The 25,150-nt window shown below is 37.3% G+C and overlaps 1 protein-coding gene across 3 annotated transcripts; it reads right to left on the bottom strand.

Moving 5' to 3' along the window:
- Window positions 1-263: 263 nt before the first annotated feature.
- Window positions 264-24,742, bottom strand: LOC127440835 (gastrula zinc finger protein XlCGF8.2DB-like). 3 transcript variants are annotated; one of them, XM_051697797.1, is made up of 3 exons: window positions 24,268-24,582; window positions 8,121-8,672; window positions 264-1,157 (listed from the first exon to the last, which is right to left on the bottom strand). In XM_051697797.1, the coding sequence occupies exons 1-3, from the start codon at window positions 24,389-24,391 to the stop codon at window positions 1,072-1,074; spliced, it is 762 nt and encodes a 253-aa protein (XP_051553757.1). In that variant the 5' UTR covers window positions 24,392-24,582; the 3' UTR covers window positions 264-1,071. The 3 variants fall into 3 exon arrangements, with proteins under 3 accessions (XP_051553757.1, XP_051553755.1, XP_051553754.1); XM_051697795.1 differs by lacking the exon at window positions 264-1,157 and adding an exon at window positions 24,604-24,742 and having other exon boundaries at window positions 4,751-8,672; window positions 24,268-24,393; XM_051697794.1 differs by lacking the exon at window positions 264-1,157 and having other exon boundaries at window positions 4,751-8,672.
- Window positions 24,743-25,150: the final 408 nt, after the last annotated feature.

Raw genomic sequence — 25,150 nt, forward strand, 5'->3', positions numbered from 1 at the left:
AGATAAAAAAGGAATAAACTAGTGCATTGTACTTAGGGCCACGATCACGAACGGATGGGGGGGAGGGGCTTATACTAACTTGCACTGGGCCCAGCACCATGCTTGGGTCGTCCCTGACTGTTCTTGTACATTGCATCTGAACAAGGAATAGTCTGCTATGTAAATATTTTTCTGATGTACAGTATTAAGTGACTTGTTTCTAATATATGAATTTCTCTCTTACAGATGTCAAAGACTCCATCTCATGTTCCCCTCTCACATGCTCCTAAAGTAAGTATTAGCTGCTTTTTATGTAATGTCTGTGCCACATGCTATTATGTCACATACTAAGCATAACTATTAAAATAATGACAGTTTTCTTGAGATCATTAGATAAACTTATTTTGTAACAACAATTGTCCAGTACTATTGCTGACATATATCCATTTACTGTATTCATTTTAGCCTTTGGAATCAAATGCAGATTTCCTTGATGTAAGTTATGCATTTTTAACTATTGTTTTTATTTTATGTTTTTACATTCAAATATACTTGTACAATCAAGAACTTTATTCATAGCATCCTAGTGATTTGAACATGACTGTGGTAGATAAAGTATAGTTCACCTAAAATTGATATTTCTCATCATTTACTCACCCTTGTGTATATGCATATAGACATACAGTCCTAGTGCTTAACACATGCACAGAGCACTAGGTGGAACCAGGAAGTTATTTAATTAATCATGATCATGAAGTTGATTGCTGATGTCAAGATTTATAGTAGAGGTATATTTTGGAGGAACGTTTTGGTCTGTTCTCACCCAAAATCAAGAAGACATTTGCTTCAGAAGACATTTATTAACTACTGGATTCTTATGGCTTACAATTAAGCTTTTTATGTCTTTTTCAGAACATGATACTCTGTACCTATTCACTTGCATTGTATGGGTGTATTCAAGTCATACCTCCATCAAAATATAAGTCACATGACTTACAAGCAGTAATGTTTAGATAGTTGTGCAACGTTGTGATATTCTGATACATCTACAAAGATTTTATGATGCTCAGTGTTATGTGTATTGTTTTTGATCTATCTATATTCTGCTTCACAGGTGCCGAAGGCTCCATCCAAGGCTTCTCTGTCTGGTTCTGCCAAAGTAAGTATTTTGTTTTCACCTATGAAAAAATACATGGTGCAGTTACATTAGTGTCAATTGCTTTAATTCTTAATAAAGTGTGTCTGTCTGTAATAACATTGTTGACTTTACTTATTTTTTTATTTTTACTTTTTTTAGTGTTCCAGTGATGCTAATTATGTAAGTAATTTTTGCTGAGGATTTAGGTCTGTACATACAGATTTGTTATGCATTTCTGTGATGGGTGAAATGGCTGAATAAAAACTTAAATGAGTTTTAAATAATGTATATTGTAAATCTCTTTTTATGTGATCACAACCACAGGTTTAGTTAGCACATGGCACAGGCATAAAAATTCTAAAGCATCAATGGTCTTCCTCCCTGCAGACCCAAACAGCCACTTCAATGGTGCGTGTTCTTTTAATGGCTGCCTTCCCACTGGAGGTTCTGATCCACAGCAATTTGAAAGATAAACAGTTTCGAAGGCCAGGTCAAATTCTTAGATATTAATCTGAGTAGTTTAAAAAAGGCTAATTCTACCTCTCCTTCATTATTTTCTTTACTGTCCAAAACATACTCATAAACATATCTTTCAAATCCAGCATCCCTATAGTTATTTTTCTTCAGTTCCACTGTTAAGGTGAACAAAAATATTTGGAAATCTAAAACTAGTTTGAAGAAAATGGTGCGTGCCCTCTGTACCCTGTTCAAATGTTCATGTATCGTGTATTGTCTTTTGTAGGAGGAATGAGTAAAACTGACTGTGGTGCCTAGAGAAGGAGTGCCCTTGATAAGGACACCATGGCAGCCATATATGGTAAGGCAAGACTTGCAGTGCGTCCGAAATCGCATACTGTTTCAGTAGGTACTACATTTGTATTTGAATTTACTTCACAACCGTTAAAAAAGTATGTTCTATATGAATGAAATTCGGACTTACCTACTATTTTTCAAATACTATGAATTCGGACATACTACCATGTTGGCATACTGTATAGTAGAGAAGTATTTGATTTTGTATGCAGAGCTGGTGAAAGGAAAATTTTACTAGAAAAATTCAGTTAAAGGGTTAGTTCAATCAAAAATGGGAAAAAAATGTCATAATTTACTCACCCTCATGTTGTTCCAAACCCGTAAGATTTTCGTTCATCTTCAGAACACAAATGAAGATATTTTTTTTTTAATGAAATCTGAGAGGATTCTGTCCCTCCATTGACAGCTACGCAACTACCACTTTGACGCTTCAAAAAGTTCATAAAGAGATTGTAAAACTAATCCATATGAATTGAGCGGTTTAGTCCAAATTTTCTGAAGAGACTTGATTGTATGATGAACAGATTGAATTTAGGCTTGATCAGCGAACATAAACAGAAGCTCAACCAAACCTGCTTGACGCACAAGAATGAACCTCATTGGTTCTTGCTGAAGCTCAAACGTGCTGCGTAACACGAGAATGAACCTCATTGGTTCTCACACGTCAAGCAATCATGCTTGAGCTCCCGTTTACCACAACTGATGTGTGAGTTGATGAATGGTTATATGTGAATAAAAGCCTAAATTCAATTTGTTCATCATATAAAGTGATCGAGTCTCTTCAGAAAATTTGGACTAAACCGCTCAATTCATATGGATTAGTTTTACACTGCAAAAAATACTTATTTTTGTTTTGTTTCCAGTCCAAATATCTAAAAATTCTTAAATCAAGATGCATTTACTAGACAACTACATTGACATAAGATATTGTCTTGTTTTCTTAAAAAAAACAAACAAACAAAAAAAGGTTTTGCTGAAAACAAACAAAATTATCTGCCAATGGGGTAAGAAAAATAATCTTGTTTCCATTTGATTTTTTTTTTTTTGTCTTACCCATTTGCAGATAATTTAGCTTTTTTAAGCAAAACTCACTTAATTTGGAATTTTATTTTTTTATTTATTAATTTTTATTTTATTTTTTCAGAAAACAAGACATAATATCTTATGCCATATTACTTATCTAGTAAATGCATTTTGATTTAAGAATTTTTAGATATTTGGACTGGAAACAAGACAAAAAATCATTTTTTGCAGTGTACAATCTCTTTATGAACTTTTTGAAGCGTCAAATTGGTAGTTGTGTGGACTGTCAATGGAGGGACAGAAATCTCTCAAATGTCATAAAATTATCTTAATTTGTGTTTTGAAGATGAACGGAAGTTTTATGGGTTTGAAACAACACGAGGACGAGTAATTAATGACAGAATTTTCATTTTTGGGTGAACTATCCCTTTAAAATATAGCTGTGATTTTTGTCTCTTACAGTGGCAGTGAAGAAGAGGTTTCCCAATGTGTCCAGAGGAGCTTTGGAGATTGCAGTGAATTCTAAGCTGGGGGAACTTATAAAAAAAAAGTTAATTTTTTGAAATTTAAAGTATGTTCCTTGCTTGATTTTTATTCAGATGTGTTACATACATGTTCACATTTTAGACATCAAATAAAGATTTTCTTCAAATGTTACGTGTGTATTTTCTTGTATTGAAATATATGGAAGGCAAAATATATTTTTTTAATGCTTTTAAAATATATTTATATTTTTAAAATATATTTTCAAAAATGGCCACAAAAATGTATTTGTAGAAAATGTATTTATGTAAATGTATTTTGACATATATTTTAGCAAATATATTTTTTGGCCATTTTTTGTATATTTTGAAATATATTTGAAAATATATTTTTTTACCGTATGGGATTTGTTAAAACATTATAATTATATTTATCAATCACACATTATACATTTGCACATATACAGTGAAATTCTTTTTTTCACATATCCTAGCTAGGCTGGGGTCAGAGTGCAGGGTCAGCCATGATACAGCTCCCCTGGAGCAGATAGGGTCAAGGGCCTTGCTCAAGGGCCCAACAGTGGTATCTTGGCAGTGCTGGGGCTTGAACCCCTGACCTTCTGATCAGTAACCCAGAGCCTTAACTGCTGAGCCAACACCACTGAGCCACCACTGCCTGAATGAATCGTTCACCAAATCAGACTGAATCATTTGAAACAGTTCATGTTTGTATATCAGTATTGGGTGCTTTAGGTGCAAAACTTTAATGTAGGATGTATTGTAAGATCACTGAATGAAACACTGATGACAATAAACACCCTTATTATTATAACTTAATTAAATAATGTTATAATCAGCAATATGCCCTTACATATGGGTTTATTGAATATGTTTGTGCGTGTATTCTATGACGCCAGCGTATTAGCATTATATTTAGTGACGTCATTACGTGATGATGTAAATGAACTAGTGAATCATTTTTTTGAACCAGTTCATTGAAGCGAACCGGTTCACGGAAAAGAATCGGACTTCCAATCACTAATCAGAATCAGCTTTATTGCCAAGTATGCTTACACATACAAGGAATTTGTCTAATAATAATTTAATAATTAACCAGAGGCAAATTACATGTTAACATAAAAAAATTAAAAGAAATAATAATCAAGCAACAGTAATGCTCTTCACTAAATAACTTTAAAAGCTCCAATAAGCCTGAACCCAAAATTAGGCCTATTTTTCCTGTCCATGTTGTCATTATTGCTGTTAGCGACTTGCACAAACTTCAAAGTGTGAAATATCCTGTTATTCTGTGACAGTTGTGTCAAATCTAGTATCAGCTGAAAAGCACAAATTCATTATAGTGTGTGCAAGCACCAATCCGCCGCATGTCCTGCCGCTTTAAGAGACATGCTATAACATGCAACACAACAAATTAAAGACTTTATATGTAATGTTGTTGCTAAAAATAGAATAATCAATGTATCTTGCCGAAATAATCAATGGACACATACTGAAACGAGCTTTTCAGCTGATACTAGATTTGACACAACTGTCACAGAATAACAGGATATTTCACACTTTGAAGTTTGTGCAAGTCGCTAACTGCAATAATGACAACATGGACAGGAAAAATATGCCTATTTAGTTGATCTAACCTTTCCCCAAACCATCCCATGGGCCAGATTGACACCCCTGACATGAATGTTGGATTGCTTGTTTAACCCCTTACTCTCTGAAGGCATTTTTAAGGATTTCATGCTTAAACGGAATAACCAAAAGTAAAGAGCTTACAAGTCTCACAAAAATATATCAAAGAGGGTCAATTGCATGGTATCAATTCATAGAAAACCTTTCAAAATTTCAAGAAAATATATCAGGATCACACTCAGACACTCTCATGCTACAACACTGCTGATAACTACAAAAAATGAGCGCTAAAAATAAACTTTTCAGGTATCACTCATGTTTGACATTAAACATTTTAGACAGTAAGTATACAAGGTCATCAGGTTAACTTTGTCTCATTTAGACTACTGCAATTCCCTTTATATTGGAATTAATTAATCTGCCCTCAATCGTCTACAATTGGTCCAACATGTTAATCTCACTACACTGGCTAACGGTCAGATACAGAATTGATTTAAACATTTTATTATTCGTTTAAAAAACCATTAAACAACCAAGCGCCTCCGTATCTTTCAAATTTGCTGTGTCCCCACATGCCTACTCGCTCCCTAAGATCTGGGGACTGTGGCTTGCTCTACGTTCCCAGATCCAGATTAAAGCAAAGAGGAAATCGAGCCTTTGCCATTGCTGGCCCAAAGCTCTGGAATAGTCTGCCAGCTCATATCAGAACTGCTCCTATTCTACCTGTTTTTAAGTCTAGGTTAAGGACCCACCTCTTTTCATTGCCTTGTGTGTCTACCTTTTTTTATCTTGTCCTTTGCTGTTTGGTTTTATTGCTCTGTATATTGTACTGTACAGCACTTTGGTCAACTTTGGTTGTTTTTAAACGTGCTCAACAAATAAACTTTGACTTGACTTTGTGTTGTTTTCCAACATGTCATCTATACCAGGAAAAAAAATTGTGTTGATAGGACATAAACAAAAGTTATAGCATATGGAACCATGGTGGCCAAGGTGGATTTTTATTTATAGTGTCCAAAAATCTCTCCAAACAAGTATTCAGGTGTTTTATTGAACATTAAAACAGAATAATTGAAAACTAAGAATGAAAAATCTGAAAAAATATAAAAATACTTACTGCCTAATAATTTAAAATGATCACATTGGCTTCTTATTCCATCACTCCAACAAATGTGCGTTGAGCACCCTCTTGTGTGCAGTCTATGTATGTGCGCTCAGGGTCTGCTGACCCATGTGGGACACAAGCCTGATTCCAAATATGGAGTCTACACTCTCTAGACATCCAGTGAGAATGATCTAACACATCTGTGACATTAAGGATCATGTTTTAATGAATCAATCCCAGAGAAACCGTCCCTAGAGAGAGACGCCATTAGCGATAGCAACCATAGCTGTCATGACACTCTGAGTAATATTTCAGCATCTACTCATCATTGCACATTGTGTGTGGGCTTGTTTGATTCAGGATCACCTACTGTTAGTTGTGATATGTCATTTTCTATATCAAGTTTACTTTTCTTAAAGTAATAAAAATAAAAGTGGTGGTCTTGGGTAGCTCAGCGAGTATTTATGCTGACTACCACCCCTGGAGTCGCGAGTTTGAATCCAGGGCCTGCTGAGTGACTCCAGCCAGGTCTCCTAAGCAAGCAAATTGGCCCGGTTGCTAGGGAGGGTAGAGTCACATGGGGTAACCTCCTCGTGGCCACTATGTGTGGTTCTCGCTCTCGGTAGGGCACGTGGCGAGTTGTGTGTGGATGCCGCCTCCACACACGCTATGTCTCTGTGGTAATGTGCTCAACAAGCCACGTGACAAGATGCACGGATTGACGGTCTCAGACGCGGAGGCAACTGAGATTCATCCTCCGCCACCCGGATTGAGGCAAGTCACTACGCCACCACGAGGACTTAGAGCACATTGGGAATTGGGCATTCCAAATAAAAAAATTAAAAAATCAAAATGTGATGATATTTCTGTTTATCCATTTATTATACATATGGATTTCACACACTAACACTCACTGTAGTTTGGTCTCTGAGTGAAACAAATTTGCTTGTTATATTCTTCATAATATATTAAAAAAAAACTTTGTGATCAGCACCCCCTTGAGGGCCTGGTACCAGGTCGCTCCAGGTTTATTAAGTTATAAGAAAAAAAGGTAATTATAACTGAAATGAAAATGTGTTCTGGTATTATTTGAACATTTTAAATGGCACAGGTGCAAATGTTTGTATGATATGAGAATGATACTTAAGGTTTGGAGACCCAATAAACAATCAAAGCCTACCTGACCCAATTAACATAAAACACTACTATGAAATAAACAGATATATTTTACATCTAAAACCCCACAAACAATCAAATATAATATATTTCTAATTAGGCTATGCAATGAGTCCCTTTCAAAGCATTTGATAAATGAATAAAAGTAAAATAATTTACTTTGGAGCAGTTCAGACCTTGTGACTCTTTAATATGAAATGCATCCGTTAAACATTTTGCCGTTTAAGGGAAAGATACTCTTCTGAACAAATAATTCCATTTGCCCTTACATTTTCTTTGTTGTACAAGCACAAACTTCACCACAACAAGCAATCATGGAGAAATTCCATCTTTGTGTTCATCTCAGTTTTAGACTATTCACTTGCAAGCGTTAGCCCTGAAGATGACTGGGCAGTACATTTCTTTTGGGCAATTCCTTTTCTAGTATGAATTGTTTGATGCTTTTCTAAGCGGGCGGTTTTAAAAAAGGCTTTCCCACACTCAATGCACACATGAGTTTTTACTTCAGTATGTATTTTCTTGTGTCTCTTTAAATGTGATGGAAAAAGGAAATTTTTACCACACTGATCACAGTTAAACAGACTTTCTCCAGAGTGAGAACGAAGATGATATTTTAAATAAAATGAGTCTACAAATCTCTTGCCACACTCAGAACACTGGTGTGCTTTCTCACCAGAATGCATTCTCCCATGACTGATTAGGCTACTGTATTGCTTGAAACTCTTTCCACATTGATGGCATGAGTAAGGCCTCTCACCTGTGTGAATTCTAATGTGCCTCTTAAGATGTTCTTGAAGAGTGAAACTCTTTCCACACTGAGGGCAAGTGTAAGGCTTCTCTCCAGTGTGAGTCCTGATGTGCTTCACAAGGTTTCCTTTACTTGCGACAGCCCTTCCACAGTGAGGGCATATATACGGTTTTTCTCCAGTGTGAGTCTTTACATGCTTCTTCAGGTTTTCGTTACATGTGAAACTCTTTCCACACTGATGGCATGTGAAAGGCTTCTCTCCAGTGTGAGCTTTTATGTGAAACTGAAGGCTACTTTTGTGTGCGAAACTCTTTCCACACTGAGTGCATTTGAAAGGCCTCTCTCCGGTGTGAGTTATCATGTGATTCCTAAGGCTTCTTCTTTTTTTGAAACTCTTTCCACACTGTGTGCAGGTGTTATGATTTTTGGCTTCTGTTTTTTTCTGTGAGAAATTGTTTTCAGTCTGAAAGAATATAAAATATGTTTCTCCGTTTGAGAGACCAGGTTCCTGATACTTACGTTTCTTCTCCAATTCATTCAGTTCTTTCACTTCCATCAGGTCTATAATTAATATATTAAATGAACAAAAATCAATGCAAGCACAACTAATAAAAGGTGAAACAAGAAATAAAAGTGACCCCAAATGGCTAAAAGCAACATATATCAAGTATGCCAAATTAATATTTAATTTACTGATGTTTAACTGTGTTAATATAATCAGAGCTGGTAATTAACTGCTTATTACAACAGTATGTTATTTATAAGCTCCTACTATTTAGAAATTACAAATTAAGTGAACTGCCTGATGTTTCGTTCATCAGTATGGAGTGTTAAACCTGTCAAATTTAAATGAAGAAATAAAAAATGAAACACCCACTACCGTTGAGTGATATGCCGAGTTAAATGAATAAACAGCCCAAAGAGAATAAAATAAAAATAGATGCAAACTAGTGGTAAAATGAAAAACAAGGGACATTTATTGATTTATTTAGTAACTTGAGTAATTTAATAATTTGATCGTTTTTCATAATTTAAACCATATATTTAAATATTTAAATGATTACTTAATGGTTTAATTGAGTACTTTGGCCCTCTATAAAATGAAAAAGCAAGCATAAATTTGCAACAAAAAAATAAATAAATAATAATTAAAAAAAAATTATATATATATATAAAAATTCCCCAAAAAGCATTTTCTTCCATGAGATGTTCAGCCATGATGTCAATTTGTAGACAAACCCCGAAGGCTAATTTGGCATGTTCCCTCTGGAATTTTCTATGGATACTTATAATGGGGTTTGTCAATTTATAAGTAAAATAAAATCTGTGGTAAACTTTACGTAATGGTACTTGGACGTTGTTTTAGAATATACACTACCGGTCAAAAGTTTTGAAACACTTATTCTTTATTACAATTTTTTTTTTTCACATTTTAGAATAATAATAATAAAGTCATTAAAACTATGGAATAACATAAATGGAACTATGAGAATTATGTTGTGACTATAAAAATCCAAAATAAATCAAAACTGTGTTATATTTTAGCATCTTCAAAGTAGTCACCCTTTGCCTAGAATTTGCAGAAATGTACTCTTGACATTTTCTCAACCAACTTCTTGAGGTATCTCCCTGGGATGCTTTTTAAACAGTATTGAAGGAGTTCCTATCTATGTTGGGCTATCTATCTATAGATATCATTGGCTGCTTTTCTTTATTATTTGGTCCAAGTCATCCATTTCAAAAACTTTTTTTTTTTTATATAAAATTTTAGTTTTATTATGAAATAAATTAATATGGTGGCACAATTATATTTTTGTCTACAAAACTAATTTCAAACATTTAAGCATACGCCATCAGATCAAAAGATTTTTAAGATCATGAGAAACAGTTCAGTCAAGTGTTTCAAAACTTTTGACCAGTAGTGTACATTACACACAGTAACACCTCAATTGTGCCGTTGTGTCTTTTAAAAATACATGTTTCTAACCAGTCGCTAAATAAGGACTACAACAGTCATCAGTTTCATCCAGAAATTTGTCCACTGATGCTCAAGTTAGCTGTAGTCCTTAATTAGGATTGTATCTTCAAAATTAACATTTGAGGTATGACTGTATGTGATTTTAAGTTGTAAAGTTGTAATTTGACGTGAAAGTCTTTTCAAGTCATTTTACCCACAGGCCTTATTCTACTCATATATCAAAATCTGCCATTTTAAAAACCCATACGAAATTCCCAAGTGAATCCATGGCTTGAAAATGCTAATTGGATTTTGGACTGCAACCTTAATAGCTCTACAATAGTGACAGAATTCAAATTAAAATGCAAACTTAAGTTTTATTTATTTTTAACAAATTTCAGTTTTCATTTTCAAAGTCAGTGTGTAAATTCTATGTTAAAGAGTGCAGTGGTAGATAGATGCAAATATTATAGGGTAGTTATTGATTAATCAGTCATCATTTATTTGATGTTATTAATTAAATGAATCAATAATAGTAATGAAAAGAAATGTGGAAGATCTACAGCATTTACCATGCTAAGGATCTTGTTTCAATGAGAGGAGCACAGCATGTATTCACAGGGTGATAGGATCCAAGGGATGCAGACTTTCCATTAGCCACTCTGTCACTTCATGTAAATACCAAGATTATTTCTAATCATATCAAATTTTATTTTGGGCATGTTTAAATGGGAAGCGTCTATGGTTTTCATATTCCTTATTCATATTTAAGGATGTTTAATGGTTTTGCTCTCTTATCACTTCTGGAGATTCCTGCATTCTGTTCCATTCTGTTGTGCTCTTGTTTGAAAAGCTGCTACTGCAGAAGTGGGCTCACACACCTGTCCAGTGTTTTATGAACACATTCTACTACACGTGTAATCCACACAAACACACTTAAATAATTTTGTTAAAAAAATAACTATGTATTAACAGGAATAATCCCTATCTGCTGAGATAAACCTGCCTATTATTGCTGGTCTAAGATCAGTTTCTTTTACCCAAATCCAAACTTTAATCTATAGACCTCATTGAAGTTATTATTAGTGATATGTGAAAAGCTGCCCCTGTGGATCAGCAGCTGTGGGTAACTTTATCCCACTTTATTTGCTGCGTGTACAGTTGAAGTCAGAAGTTTACATACACTTAGGTTGAAGTAATTAAAATTCATTTTTTAACCACTCCACAGATTTCATATTAGCAAACTATAGTTTTGGCAAGTCGTTTAGGACATCTACTTTGTGCATGACACGGGTGATTTTTCCAACAATTGTTTACAGACAGATTGTTTCACTTTTAATTGACTACCACAATTTCAGTGGGTCAGAGGTTTAGCCAATTAGCTTCTGATAGGTTAATTGGCTAATCTGAGTTAATTAGCCTGAGTTAAACCTATGGATGTATTTTAAGGCCTACCTTCAAACTCAATGCCTCTCTCCTTGATATCATGGGAAAATCAAAAGAAATCAGCCAAGACATCAGAAAAAAAATTGTGGACCTCCACAAGTCTGGTTCATCCTTGGGAGCAATTTCCAAATAACTGAAGGTACCACGTTCATCTGTACAAACAATAGTATGCAAGTATAAACACCATGGGACCACGCAGCCATCCTACTGCTCAGGAAGGAGATGCATTCTGTCTCCTAGAGATAAACGTAGTTTGGTGCGAAAAGTGCAAATCAATCCCAGAACAACAGCAAAGGACCTTGTGAAGATGCTGGAGGAAACAGGTAGACAAGTATCTATATCCACAGTAAAACGAGTCCTATATCGACATAACTTGAAAGGCAGCTCAGCAAGGAAGAAGCCACTGCTCCAAAACCGCCATAAAAAAAAGCCAGACTACAGTTTGCAAGTGCACATGGGGACAAAGATCTTACTTTCTGGAGAAATGTCCTCTGTTCTGATGAAACAAAAATGTAACTGTTTGGCCATAATGACCATCGTTTTGTTTGGAGGAAAAAGGGTGAGGCTTGCAAGCCGAAGAACACCATCTCAACCATGTAGCATGGGGGTAACAGCATCATGTTGTGAAGGTGCTTTGCTGCAGGTGCACTTCACAAAATAGATGGCATCATGAGGAAGGAAAATTATGTGGCTATATTGAAGCAACAGCAAATGGGTCTTCCAAATGGAAAATGACCCCAAGCATACCTCTAAAGTTGTGGCAAAATGGCTAAAGGACAACAATCCTGACCTCAATCCAATAGAAAATTTGTGGGCAGAACTGAAAAATGTGTGTGAGCAAGGAGGCCTACAAACCTGACTCAGTTACACCAGTTCTGTCGGGAGGAATGGGCCAACATTACAGCAACTTATTGTGAGAAGCTTGTGGAAGGATACCCAAAATGTTTGACCCAAGTTAAACAATTTAAAGGCAATGCTACCAAATACTAACAAAGTGCAGTAAACCTCTGACCCACTGGGAATGTGATGAAAGAAATAAAAGCTGAAATAAATAATTCTCTCTACTATTATTCTGACATTTCACATTCTTAAAATAAAGTAGTGATCCTAACTGACCTAAGACAGGGAATTTTTTCTATGATTAAATATAAGAATTGTGAAAAAACGAATTTAAATGTATTTGGCTAAGGTGTATGTAAACTTCTGACTTCAGTTGTATATGCAGAAAAAAGCCTCAATTTCTATCAAATAATTAGGCTAACTACTAATGGATTTGTAAGTAGAATTAAATTGTAGAATTAAAAATGAGTATAACTGTATAGGAGAAGCGATCTAACTACAGGAGTCTGCAGCTGCGTGTGTGTTTAATTGTTTCACTTTGTTTTATAGTAGTATCCATTGCTAGACTTGTGCTGTTTGTTTACTGTGTTGTACTGCGTTGAACTTGCGTCACTTAAACGTGTGCGCTACATTGTTTTTGACTTGTCCTAGTGTATTCACTGCTAGGTTTAGAGTTGTTTGTTTATTGTGTATAAAACTAGCATTATTTTTTGTGTGTCTCTAAACAGTGCTTCACTTGCTTGAGTATTGTTTATTGCTAAAGTTTAGCATTGTTTGTTTGCGGTGTACCGAAGTCGCGTTTGTTCCCACGTATGTCACCTCGCGCGACCCTTAGTTCCGGTTACCCACATGACTAGCTTTTTTTTGTGCCAAGTAGCATTAAGGCGTGTCCAGCTTTTTTCACTTAACGACCTGTTAGCAGCGTGTATATATTTGACATGAATTCTGACGCAGAAGCGGAAGTGGCAGCCCTTGTGTAAAGCCCTCCTCATGTGAAGACCTACTTGTGTAAAGACCAGCGAATCCACCAAGCAAGGACTTAAGGCGCCACTCACCATAGCACTTAAGTATCTTTTAAATTGTATTTATTGATTTATTTTATATTTTCCTTCTACATTCCCATATGTCTTCTCCCCGCATAACATGTACCCTCAAGCACATCCCTGTTATCTGTTACAGTCAGTTTACATGATATAGACGCTGGACACAACGCAAACCACACAACCTACAGCCACTTTGCACATCAGCACCTGCTCTGCTCTCATTTTCAGTGGGACTTTGGAACTATGAACTGTGAACATAGCTGACTTCATTCCAGCCTTCGCCACACAGTCCACCCTCAGCATCCTCAAACTGACAGAAACATGGATACGTCCAGAGGATACAGCAACACCCTCTGCTCTCTCCAATAACAACTTCTCTCACACCCCTCGACATACCGGTAGGGGTGGGGGAACAGATTTGCTCATTCCAAACAAATGGACATTTTCACCACACTACTCTCTGTGTAACAATACTTCTTTTGAATTCCATGATATTACTACAATGCAAACCACAAAAATGTTGTTGTCATCTATCACCTTCCAGGTCAGCTGGCAAACTTTCTTGAGGAGCTGGATGTCCTCCTTCCTTGCTGTCCTCCTTCCCTGAAGATGGCAGGCTACTTGTGGTTCTTGGAGATTTCAACATACACCAAGGCAAGCCCCAGGCCAATTAACTTTATGCTCTTCTGGCCTCGTTTGACTTGGAAAGACTAAGCACTACAGCAACTCACAGATCAGGCAACCAGCTGGAACTCATTTTTACACTTAACTGTACCAACACAAATATTCTTGTTACTTCTTTACATTTCTCTGATCATTACTTTGTTCAATTCAAAATGACTCCCATCTATATTAAAACAGACTCCGCCTTAGGTTTCCTTTTGCCGTAACCTCTGTTCTCTTTCACCCACACACCTTTCCACAGTTGTCTCTACCTCTCTTCCCAAACAAAACTTATTTTCCACCTTGGATGTAAACATTGCCACAGACACACTAAGCTCTACTTTAACTACCTGTCTAGACAGCATCTGTCCTCTCTCCTCTAGGCCAGCACATATGACACCGTCCAGACCCTGGCTCTCTGACGTTCTTCGTGAACATTGGACTGACTTCAGGGCGGCTGAGAGGAGATGGCAGAAATCTAAAGATCCAGCAGTTCTGGGAAAGTATCAGTCTCTGCTTGCATCTTTTTCAGATAACATTAAATCTGCAAAAACTTCCTATTACCAGGACAAGATCAACAACACCACAGACACTCACAGCTTATTCAGAACATTCAACACACTTCTCTGTCCTCCGCCTCCACCACCTGACACCTCACTGACAGCAGATGTCTTCGCCACATTTTTTACTAATAAGGTTACAGCCAACAGCAATACATTCTCAGCACCACACCCTCTCAATCACCCACCTCCTGTATGCAGCTCTTCTGTCTCTATGTTCTCTCCTCTGACTGACACTGAGGTCTCTAAACTCCTCCTCTCCAACCACCCCACCACCTGTTCCCTTGACCCCATTCCTTCCCACCTTCTCCAAGCCATCTCTCCGTCCATCCTACCTGCACTAACACACATAATTAGCGCATCTCTACTTACAGCCATTTTTCCCACTACATTTAAGCAAGTAACTCAAGTAACCCTGCTGCTTGAAAACCTACACTTAACCCCACACAAGTAGAACACTACAGACCAGTCTCTCTCATCCTATTCACGGCAAACACTTGAAAGGGCAGTTTTCAATCAGATCTCTGCCTATCTCTCACAGAACAAGCTGCTGGATGACAATCAGTCAGGCTTCAAAAGTGGACACTCCACCGAGACTGCCCTGCTGTCTGTCACTGAGTCGCTGAGACAGGCGAGAGCTGGATCCAGATCATCCGTCCTGATTCTACTGGACCTTTCTGCAGCCTTTGACTACTCTGGGCATCACAGGAACTGTGCTTGACTGGTTTAATTCCTATTTCTCAGGTAGGTCCTTCAAGGTAGCCTGGAGAGGAGAGGTGTCCAAGTCACATCAACTACTTACTGGGGAACCTCAGGGCTCAGTGCTTGGGCCACTTCTCTTCTCTATATATACAACATCACTGGGACCCATCATTCAGGCACACGGTTTCTCTTACCACTGCTATGTCGATAACACACAGCTCTACTTGTCTTTCCAGCCCAACGACACCATGGTGACTGCTCGCATCTTGGCCTGGATGAAGGAATACCACCTGCAACTTAACCCAGTGAAAACTGAGCTCCTCGTCTTTCCGGCCATCCCTGCTGTTGAACACAACATCACCGTGCAACTGGGTTTAACTACAGTAACGCCTTCCAAAATGGTCAGAAATCTAGGGGTAACCATCTATAACCAACTCAATTTCACAGACCACATCTCAAAGACAGCACGATCATGTAGATTTACACTCTACAATATCAGGAAAATAAGACCCTTCCTCTCTAAACACGCCACACAACTTCTTGTTCAGTCACTTGCCATAATTAGACTGGACTACTGTAACACTCTCATTGCAGGCCTCCCTGCATGCACAATTAGGCCCCTGCAAATGATCCAGTATGTAGCTGCACATCTGGTCTTTAATGAACCAAAGCGAGCGCATGTTACACCACTCCTTGTCTCTCTTCACTGGCTGCAGGTTGATGCACAAATCAAATTCAAGGCTCTGATAATGGCATACAGAACAGTCACTGGGTCTGCTCCAGCATACCTAAAATCATTTCTGCAGTTCCCACCAGAAGCCTGCGGTCAGCTAATGAGCAGCATCTTGTAACAACACAAAGAAGCACCAAAACACTTTCCCGGACTTTCAGTTTCACTGTACCACGTTGGTGGATTGACCTTCCCAACTCCATCCGTGGAGCAGAATCACTCTCTGTCTTCAAAAAAACGGCTAAAAACACATCTTTTCCATGAGCACTTAACCATTCACTCATATAAATTTTTTTTATATATATATATATATATATATATATATATATATATATATATATATATTGTTGTTGCACTCTAATCTGTCTTGGATGCTACTATTCTGATGCTAGTGAAACTTTGTAATGCAGCACTTTTCATACCACTGTCTCCTTGAGATGAATCACTTATGATGCATTATTCCTCTTTTGTAAGTCGCTTAGGATAAAAGCATCTGCCAAATGAATAAATGTAAAATGAAAATGAGTTCAGAGCATGTAAACGTGTTGAGATTAACAAAATATTATTTATTATACAAGTTAGCACTGCAGTAATAACATGTAGGCCTATCTGAGCCCAGTGCTGCAGTAGTAGCTGTTGATGTTAACATGATGCTAGGTGAAGCGCAAAACAACGTGGAGATCTCGAGACGTACTTATAAAAATTAAACTTGACACGTTTTAAAATGCATTGTGCTTATGCTGCAAGATGCTGATAAGGGAGCAAGACACAGTGACAAAGACCTCCATCGGACCAATGTGTACATAGACAAAGACAATTAAAGTAGCGCAGATACCATGTAAAAACATATCGTCTTCCTTTTGTCTTACAGTATTCTGTGACAGGGTTTAACCATCTTGCAATGCTGTGTGAATGTGAATAAATTAAGACTAATAATTTATTTTATAGATGTTTTTGTATAAAAATATAAAACATTTTAATACAATAATAATAGTATGAAACTAAACAATATAACACAATAGCTACATCATTCAGCCTGTTAATGAAACAGCATGAGCACAGGCAGAGGGTAAACAAACTGCAGGGTAAGGATATAAACCAGTGGCATTTTCTCCGAGGAGGCCAGGGAGGCAAAGCCTCCTCCAAAAATTCAGATGAGAAAAGTAATTGACTGTACATCAATAAAACTAATAAAATATTATGAAATGTGTGCTGAAAAAATATGTATAGCAGTAATATTTCTAAAATTACATTGTCCAACAGCAAAAGCGGCAGTTAAAAGTTTCAGAGGGAGGCAGTTCTGAGCGCCATTTCGTTCTCCAATTTGTAAAGTGGCTGTCTCGCTTCAGCGGTGTCCTGTCTTCAATGTCATAGTGCAGGGCATGCCGATTTTGCACTTAAGAGGTACAAATTCTCTTCACCAATGAAGCGATAGAGACATGTGCAATGCACAGAATGTCTATCACAGCCATTATTTTCTGGTCACCAAGAAGTATGGTGGGCTGCGGCCCATTCCAGACTTGAGACGATTGAACCTGATGCTTGCAAAGTCTCCGTTCTTTCAAGATGGTTGCTCAGAGACTAATTTGGTCTCACTTCCATCTTATGGACTGAATAGACCTGAAATATGCTTACATTCACGTGCACATAGCCCTCATCAAAGGCCATTCTTGAGATTTGCCTTCAAGAGCAATGCATAACAGTTTAAAATCCTGCCCTTTGGCTTGTCCCTAGATCCTTGCACATTCACAAAATGTGTTGATGTGGCACTCGCGCCGCTGAGGCTAAGCAGCATGAATGTTCTGAATTACCTTGACGACTGGTTGCTTTTAGAGAAGTCAGAGGTATGCGAGCATAGGGATCTATTGCTCGTCTTTGGAGCGTTTGGGCTTCAAAGTCAAATGGACGAAGAGTGTGTTGGTGCCCAGTCATTAAGTTCCTTCCTTAGGAATTAAACTCAATTCTGTGACCATGTCAGCGCATCTGAACAGCGAACACTAGTCTAGTCTCTGATGCTTGACGAGGTTCAAGGTGGGAAGTTCTTTACCACTGAAACACTTTTAGCAGGTTTGATGCCCGCCATCACCCCATTTGGTTCATTACATATGTGGCCTGTCCAGTGCTGGGTCAACTTGTGCTTCACTATTTTTGGTGACACGGTCGCTTATGCCTTGTAGTGACGTGCTGCTGCCTAGCTACGCTAGATATCAGTCTAATCTCCAATGCTTGACGAGCTTCAAGGTGGGAAGAGCTTTACCACTGAAAAACTTTTAGCAGGCTTTAGGTCTGCCTAGCTGCGCTAGATGCAGTAAGCTCATGCGTATTCTCTCTGAAGACTCCGCTGTAGGGCTGGGCGATATGTAACAAATATTTTATCAATAATCGCCTTAAAAAAATATTGTGATGTATGATTGTATTGTCAACCCCCCCCCCCCGCCGAGAGTCAGTGAATATTTTTGCTTCATTAATTTTGCTTTAAAAATTAAATTTATTTATTGAAACATGAAAAACATAAATAAGACATTTCTTAATTCAAATTGCACTTTAAACTAAACAAAAAAGCAATTAAAATAACGAAGTGATCGAAACATCTTATTTAACCACCTCCCCAAATCCAAACATTTACCGTCTCCAACGGCCCCATTTGCCATTATGCAAGTATCAGTCAGCAACAACATGTAGAAAATGACTAATAGCCTACAGATTAAGAACTAAAGACAATTATAAATGTAATAATAATCATCATCATCATCATCATAATAAAGCCTAATAAATTCCCTTGTGTTCCCAAAATAATGCTGCCAAATGTGTGTTCTTATGGAATGTGTGTTTTAGTAAAACATTTAATGCTGCATAAAGAAAAGAAAATAGAACTCAATTTAGGTTCTAGGTGAACGTGTCTTGTATTATTTTATGATTTAATCACTTTCGGGGTTTTTTCTTTATTACAAAGATATATATTACTGAACCTGCAGAGTTGCGTTCACAATGCATGTTAATCGCAAACTGGTCCGTGGAAGTAAAGCAAACTAAACTCACAGCACCTCCTGAGATGATTGGAGATCATTTGCAGCATTCTCATAGAAAACATTATTCTTGCAAACAGTTTTCAGATGAATGAAACGGAAAGAGTGAAAACTCTTTACATGTGTGTTCTACAAGACAGGCTCGTGCTGCACGCCTCTGAATAAACAGTGAATCAGACATGAGCATTGACAGCTTTTTTGTCTGTTCTTAAAAATAATAAAGTGTGTTTCTTCAAGTGTGTATCTTTGTGTATAACAACATTTCTTGTAATATGTCACTCCGAGACATCTTACAGGTCACCTGCCTGTTGCAAAATTACCCGCACATGAAATATCTGCATTTAGACGAGGAGCTCACAAACTGGATTCAGATTTGCTGACATCACAGATCCATGGTTCTGCCATTTCCAGATATTGTCGATAATTGTCTGTCATTTGAGTGTCACAATTGGCATCGGGATCTTTGAAAGATATCGTCGATATCCGATTATATCGTCCTATCACCCAGCCCTACTCTGCTGCAACTTGTTTTGGCTTCAGTTAAATGTTTTGCGGAACTTCAGGCCCTTTTGGTCCATGATTCTTGTTCGGAATTCTGATCCGGCTTGGCAAAAGCCATTCTCAAGCCTAGGGAAGGGCTCAGGTGGTAACCTTACATGCTTTCTCTCCTCCTCCATTTGAAACAGATGAGGCACAAAGATTGCACTGCCCTGTGAGGACACTTCGCATGTATACTGCCAAATGAGTCAATTCAGGTTGATGGATCAGCTCTTCGTCTGCTCTGGAGGACAAAGGTTTGGCTGTCTCCAAGAAAAGCCTTTCTCACCTGGTTATCAATGCAACTGCACTCGATAATGATTTGCAAATCGTGCAGTCTCCCATGGGTGTTAAAGCCCACTCACATAGAGATCACGGTTATTTAATCTAACAGTGTTTATTTGAGATGACCGCGATTATTGTGCACTTCAGATTCCAATCACATTTTAATGGCCAAATAATGGAATTTTAAACAAATATATAAATGCCATGAATGGCGCGTTTGTGTCATTCCACTGAACTCCGAGCACTACTGAGCTGCACCACGGACATCAACCCAAGCAGCTCCTGTCCGGAAGAGCGTGTAAAATGCTTGTCAAATGCGCGCTCCGTCAGCAGAGGCTCACGCCAAACTCCTGAAAAATTATAAACCTACAAATGTAAATGTTGATAGTGAACGCAAAGCACTACGATTTCACTTTAATTTAACGATAAGGTAATGCCAAATGTTCCTGGTCAAAGCGGGTTCATTCACTCATTGTTAATGACACAGAGTGACACAGAGGAGGTGATGCACACACTATTTCTGTGGACTGTGGAGTGATAAAATGATGAAATGAAAGTTTTTGCTTCATAAGAAATAATGGCTCATGGGTTTCATCAAAGAGCATTAAAATAACCTGTCAAAGTGAAAGACAGAAATATTTTACTTTTGCTTAATTTAACATAAGATTCTATTATATAAAAAAATATAATAAAAATATATTATTACATATATATATATATATATATATATATATATATATACACACACACACACACACACACACACACACACACACACACACACATACATATATATATACACATATATACACATACATATATATATATATATATATACATATATATATATACACACACACACACACACACACACACACATATATATATACACATATATACACATACATATATATATATATATACATATATATACATATACATACATACACACACACATATATATATATATATATATATATATACACACACACACACACATATATATATATATATACACACACACACACACACACACACACACACACATTTCAAAAACAAGTGTAAATGTAAGATTGACCAAAACTAAAGTTGACCAAAGAGACATATTTTAAGTATTTAGAAAGATTTTGATATCTAAAAATATTTTAAAATGTCATTCACATAGTTTTAAAGCCTTCAAAGAAAATCTAATAACCCATTTGTATTATTTGATTTATATATTTGAAGTTAAATATGTAAAAATGAGAAAAATTAAGAAATATGACAATGAATCATCATAGCCCTCAAACAGACAATTAATCGTCATAATCGCAATTATTTGTTTGACAATTAATTGTCAGCCAAATTTCATTATTGTGACAGTCCTAGGTGTGTCCTTGCAGAACATCTGCCTGGCTGCAGGCTGGGCTTCCCCTAACACATTTGCCAGGTTTTATATCTTGGGTGTTTCATCTCTCTCTTCCCTGATCTTTGCTGCTGAGGAAGGTTGATTCTTTACCATCACAGTAGCATTATATTTTGGCTGTTGGTCTTATGTTCATGCCATTCTCTGTCTCTTCTCAAGTCTTGCTGTTTAATGTTCTAATACCTTGTTGGCTAGTGGCATTACTTATCGTGTTGCTCTCTGACCATGTTGAGTTCATTTCCCCATCGCAGTGTGGGTGGAATTTCTGTTTCACTACCCGGCATGGCTAGTGTCATTGTTATATTTCTAACCAGGCTAGGTTATTGAGTTTTCCTCTTATCCTTCCTTTTATTCAATCTGAAGGTGAAACTATATTAACATTTTTCAACTCGACAAATGGCTAGTAGGCGTTTCCTTGAGTGTGCGAATCAGTAGCACAGTGCAACATTTTCCCATAGCGTCAGCTTCTGATGCAGCGTCGAAGTGACTGACTTAAAAGGGACCACACTACTGATTTCTCTCCGTTACAGACTAAGCAATGCGCTCGATTTTATTCAGTCAAAAATCCTGATACAATGGTGCTGTGCTCCAGTTTATACGTCCGCAAAGACGTACCCAACAGGGTCAGAGCATCAAGCATCATCTGCATGTAGATTGCTTTGATTTTAAAGGGCTTGAAAGTTCTACACTCCTGGGAGGAGCTTCCCATAGCGTCAGCTTCTGGCGCAGCGTCTTGTTTCCCTCCTTTCAGGGAACCAGGGTTACAGCTGTAACCAGCACGTTTCCAGCATTGCACCAGATGTGAGACCTACCTTTCCTACCATTCTTCACAAAATGCATAAGTGATTGTGCATAGAGTCTATTAATAGTCATAATCGTGAAAGCCCTGAAACAATTAATCATCCTATTCACAATTTTTGAAAAACAGCTAAAGGCATCCCCTGAGCATGGGCATCCCCTGAGCATGGTAAATGAGTTGATCTTCCACATTTCATTTTTTAAATGACTTTTATTGGTTGATTAAATGAATATGAAATATGAAAATTGCAATGAAAATTAAATTATTTCTTTTTTTTTTTTAGGTTTGCCTGATTCTTTGCAGAGGTTAATTTGGTTTTCATTTTCATGTTTATTTATTCATTGAAATTTGACAGATTTAACACTAAATACACGGGTCTTCCATTCATTCCACATCCGTTTTGAAATGTTAAAAAAAAAAAAAAAAAAACAGATAACAAAAAAAAAAAAATCGAATTGTCTTTATTCAGCAATTATTTGCCTTGGTGAATTATTCACTAAAACAGGTTTTTTCTCTTTTTTTAAAAAACAAAAATGCATTATGCATTCGGAATATTATGTTTTAGAAAAATTACATAAATACTGATCTTGTAACTTAGATTTTCCAATTATCTGTATCTCATCTGTATTATTTCCTAAAAGGTCCCCGAAAGTTTACGTAAGACTACAGGCTTTCGAGGATTGACACTTTTAACCTACTTTATTTTTTTTCCCGGTCCTCGGAGGTTCATAGATGCTGGAACTTAGTTTAATATGGGGACGTGAAGTAAGGTAATAATTACCAGAGCTTCACCCTGATTTTAATCCCATTCGTATTGGTTATGCCAGTAATTTTCCCAGACTTTTTACGGACTGCACGTACACGCACCATTTAAGATAATAGCGTCTTTTACCTTCTATAAAATGCTCATGATGACTTTTTCAACGATAACTTGTAAACCTTTAAAGACAGACCTACCTACCTACTATTTGTTTAAAAATCACATTTGATAGCTGTATTTCTGGTGAAGAACTACTTTACCCATGGTTCAGCAAAGAAAGCTTCACCAATCAGGGAACCATGGCCAACAAAGCCCGTGAAATGAACCTAAGAGCGACCGCTGACTCCTAGGGCTGGGCAATATGATGATTTACACTCAGAGCACTTTATTAGGTACAACTGTACACCTACTTATTCATGCAATTATCTAATCAGCCAATCGTGTGTAGCAGTGCAATGCATAAAATGGTGCCAAAAAAAAAAGCATCCAGTGAGCAGCAGTTCTGTGGACGGAAATGCCTTATTGATGAGAGGTCAACGCAGAATGGCCAGACTGGTTCGAGCTGACAGAAAGGCTACGGTAACTCAGATAACAGCTCTGTGCAGTTGTAGCAAGCAGAATAGGATCTCCGAACATGTCGTACCTTGAGGCGGACAGGCTACAACAGAAGAAGACCAAGTTGGGCACTTTTATTGGACCATAGTGTTCCTAATAATGTGCTCAGTGAGCGTATATTGTGGCGATCATAGAGATTTTGCAATATTGTGTATATCGCGATATGTAAATATCCATGTGCGCAGCGTGGGCTTATCTATCAGAGGGCAGGGCTTCACGTGAGACAGAGAATTTAAGAAATATGAACAGGGTTTTTATGGCATTCAAATTTGTTCTGGTGGCTGCCCACGCAAAGTCAATGACATTGATCTCACGTTCGCCGCTTCAATAGCGCTTGATATGCTTCTCATCTGACATGTACTTCTGTGTTTCACGTTAGTGTCCGTGAACTACCGCTGGAGCACGCAAGTGCGTGCGCTTCCAACAGGATTCTCCATATTTACAGGAGAGCGCAGAGCGGGATCACTCGCGCTACTGAATCATTTTTGACGCAGGAAAAGCCCTGACGATAACCACTCGTAATACAAGCAATTTGTTTTACCTCCTCAAAATGAAACTTGTAAAAGAATATTATGAAAGCCAAAAGATGCGCTCTGCATTAATTAACATTTTTAGATTTATTTTCTGCAACTGTTTACATTTTTTTTTTTTATTTCTTCTGCTAGACATTTTTTGTAGGATAATATATTTATTTCCCCCCCAAAACGGATATGGAATGAACGGAACATACAAGTTTACTCAGTCCATACATCTGCAGTGATTAAGATGAATGAAGAATGGACACTAACCTGTTTGTTCCTCAGTATTTTCATGGTTCATTCTGCATGCTTCTGGATCACTCATGTCTGCACTCTCTTCTTTAATTAAACGTAATGATTTTTCCCCGCTTAACTGGAAACATGCCTTTGTCATGTCTAAATGTTGATAAAAACCAATAAAAATTAGGAAAGCAAATCTCTCCGTTGCTAAAATGTGGATGCTCTTTAATCACAGAAACATCACGCCTTAAAATATTGCGCAATTTACGAGAGACTTATCAGCACTTCAAATAAAACATTACAATACTAGCTCATAATTTATATTCAGTTCACATTACTGCAGCAAAATGATCCCAGTAATATTACCAAGTTGTTGTTGGAGGACATTTGCAAAAACCACCTAAAAACGATTGAAATCATTCAGAGCCGCGGCGCAGCCTTTATGACGTCACATCAACAGCTACTCGTTTGAAGCAAAAATAAAAGTACTCGGTAAATCCGATTTATTACGGTGGCTCTGAACCGCACGGTGAAAAAAAAAAAATAAGAGTTCAAAAAAAAAAAAAAAAAAAAATTATAATGATTTCTGTTGTTAGGGGGGTTTGGTACAGCTAATTTTTTGCCGGAGCTGCCGTGCCGGGACGTGGGCTGGCTTAGAGGGGTTATTTGCGACTTCGGGGTAATCTTAAACTCGAGGTTTAGGCGGCCGCTGTTGATGTGTTCTTCTAATGCTGTATATCCCACATCCGGTAGTGGGTTAGGAACCCCCCCCTAACAACAGAAATCATTATACTTTTATAGCTTCACGCCCATACTGCTAATACAAAACCGGTGTGTGTAGCCTACTATTCTAATCCTTAAATAAATAATAAGTGTATTATTCGGCTATATAGCTACAGAGAAAGCATTAAAA

Source organism: Myxocyprinus asiaticus, chromosome 5 (genome assembly GCF_019703515.2).
Source record: "Myxocyprinus asiaticus isolate MX2 ecotype Aquarium Trade chromosome 5, UBuf_Myxa_2, whole genome shotgun sequence".
Classification (NCBI taxonomy): Eukaryota; Metazoa; Chordata; class Actinopteri; order Cypriniformes; family Catostomidae; genus Myxocyprinus; species Myxocyprinus asiaticus.

What these genes read in the sequence shown, in the direction of transcription:
- LOC127440835 (XM_051697795.1), bottom strand. Translation starts at nt 24,391, where the DNA reads ATGACAAAGGCATGTTTCCAGTTAAGCGGGGAAAAATCATTACGTTTA. An exon ending in AAATACTGAGGAACAAACAG is followed by an intron (nt 8,673 to 24,267) that starts GTTAGTGTCCAT and finishes TATTAATTATAG; the next exon opens with ACCTGATGGAAGTGAAAGAA.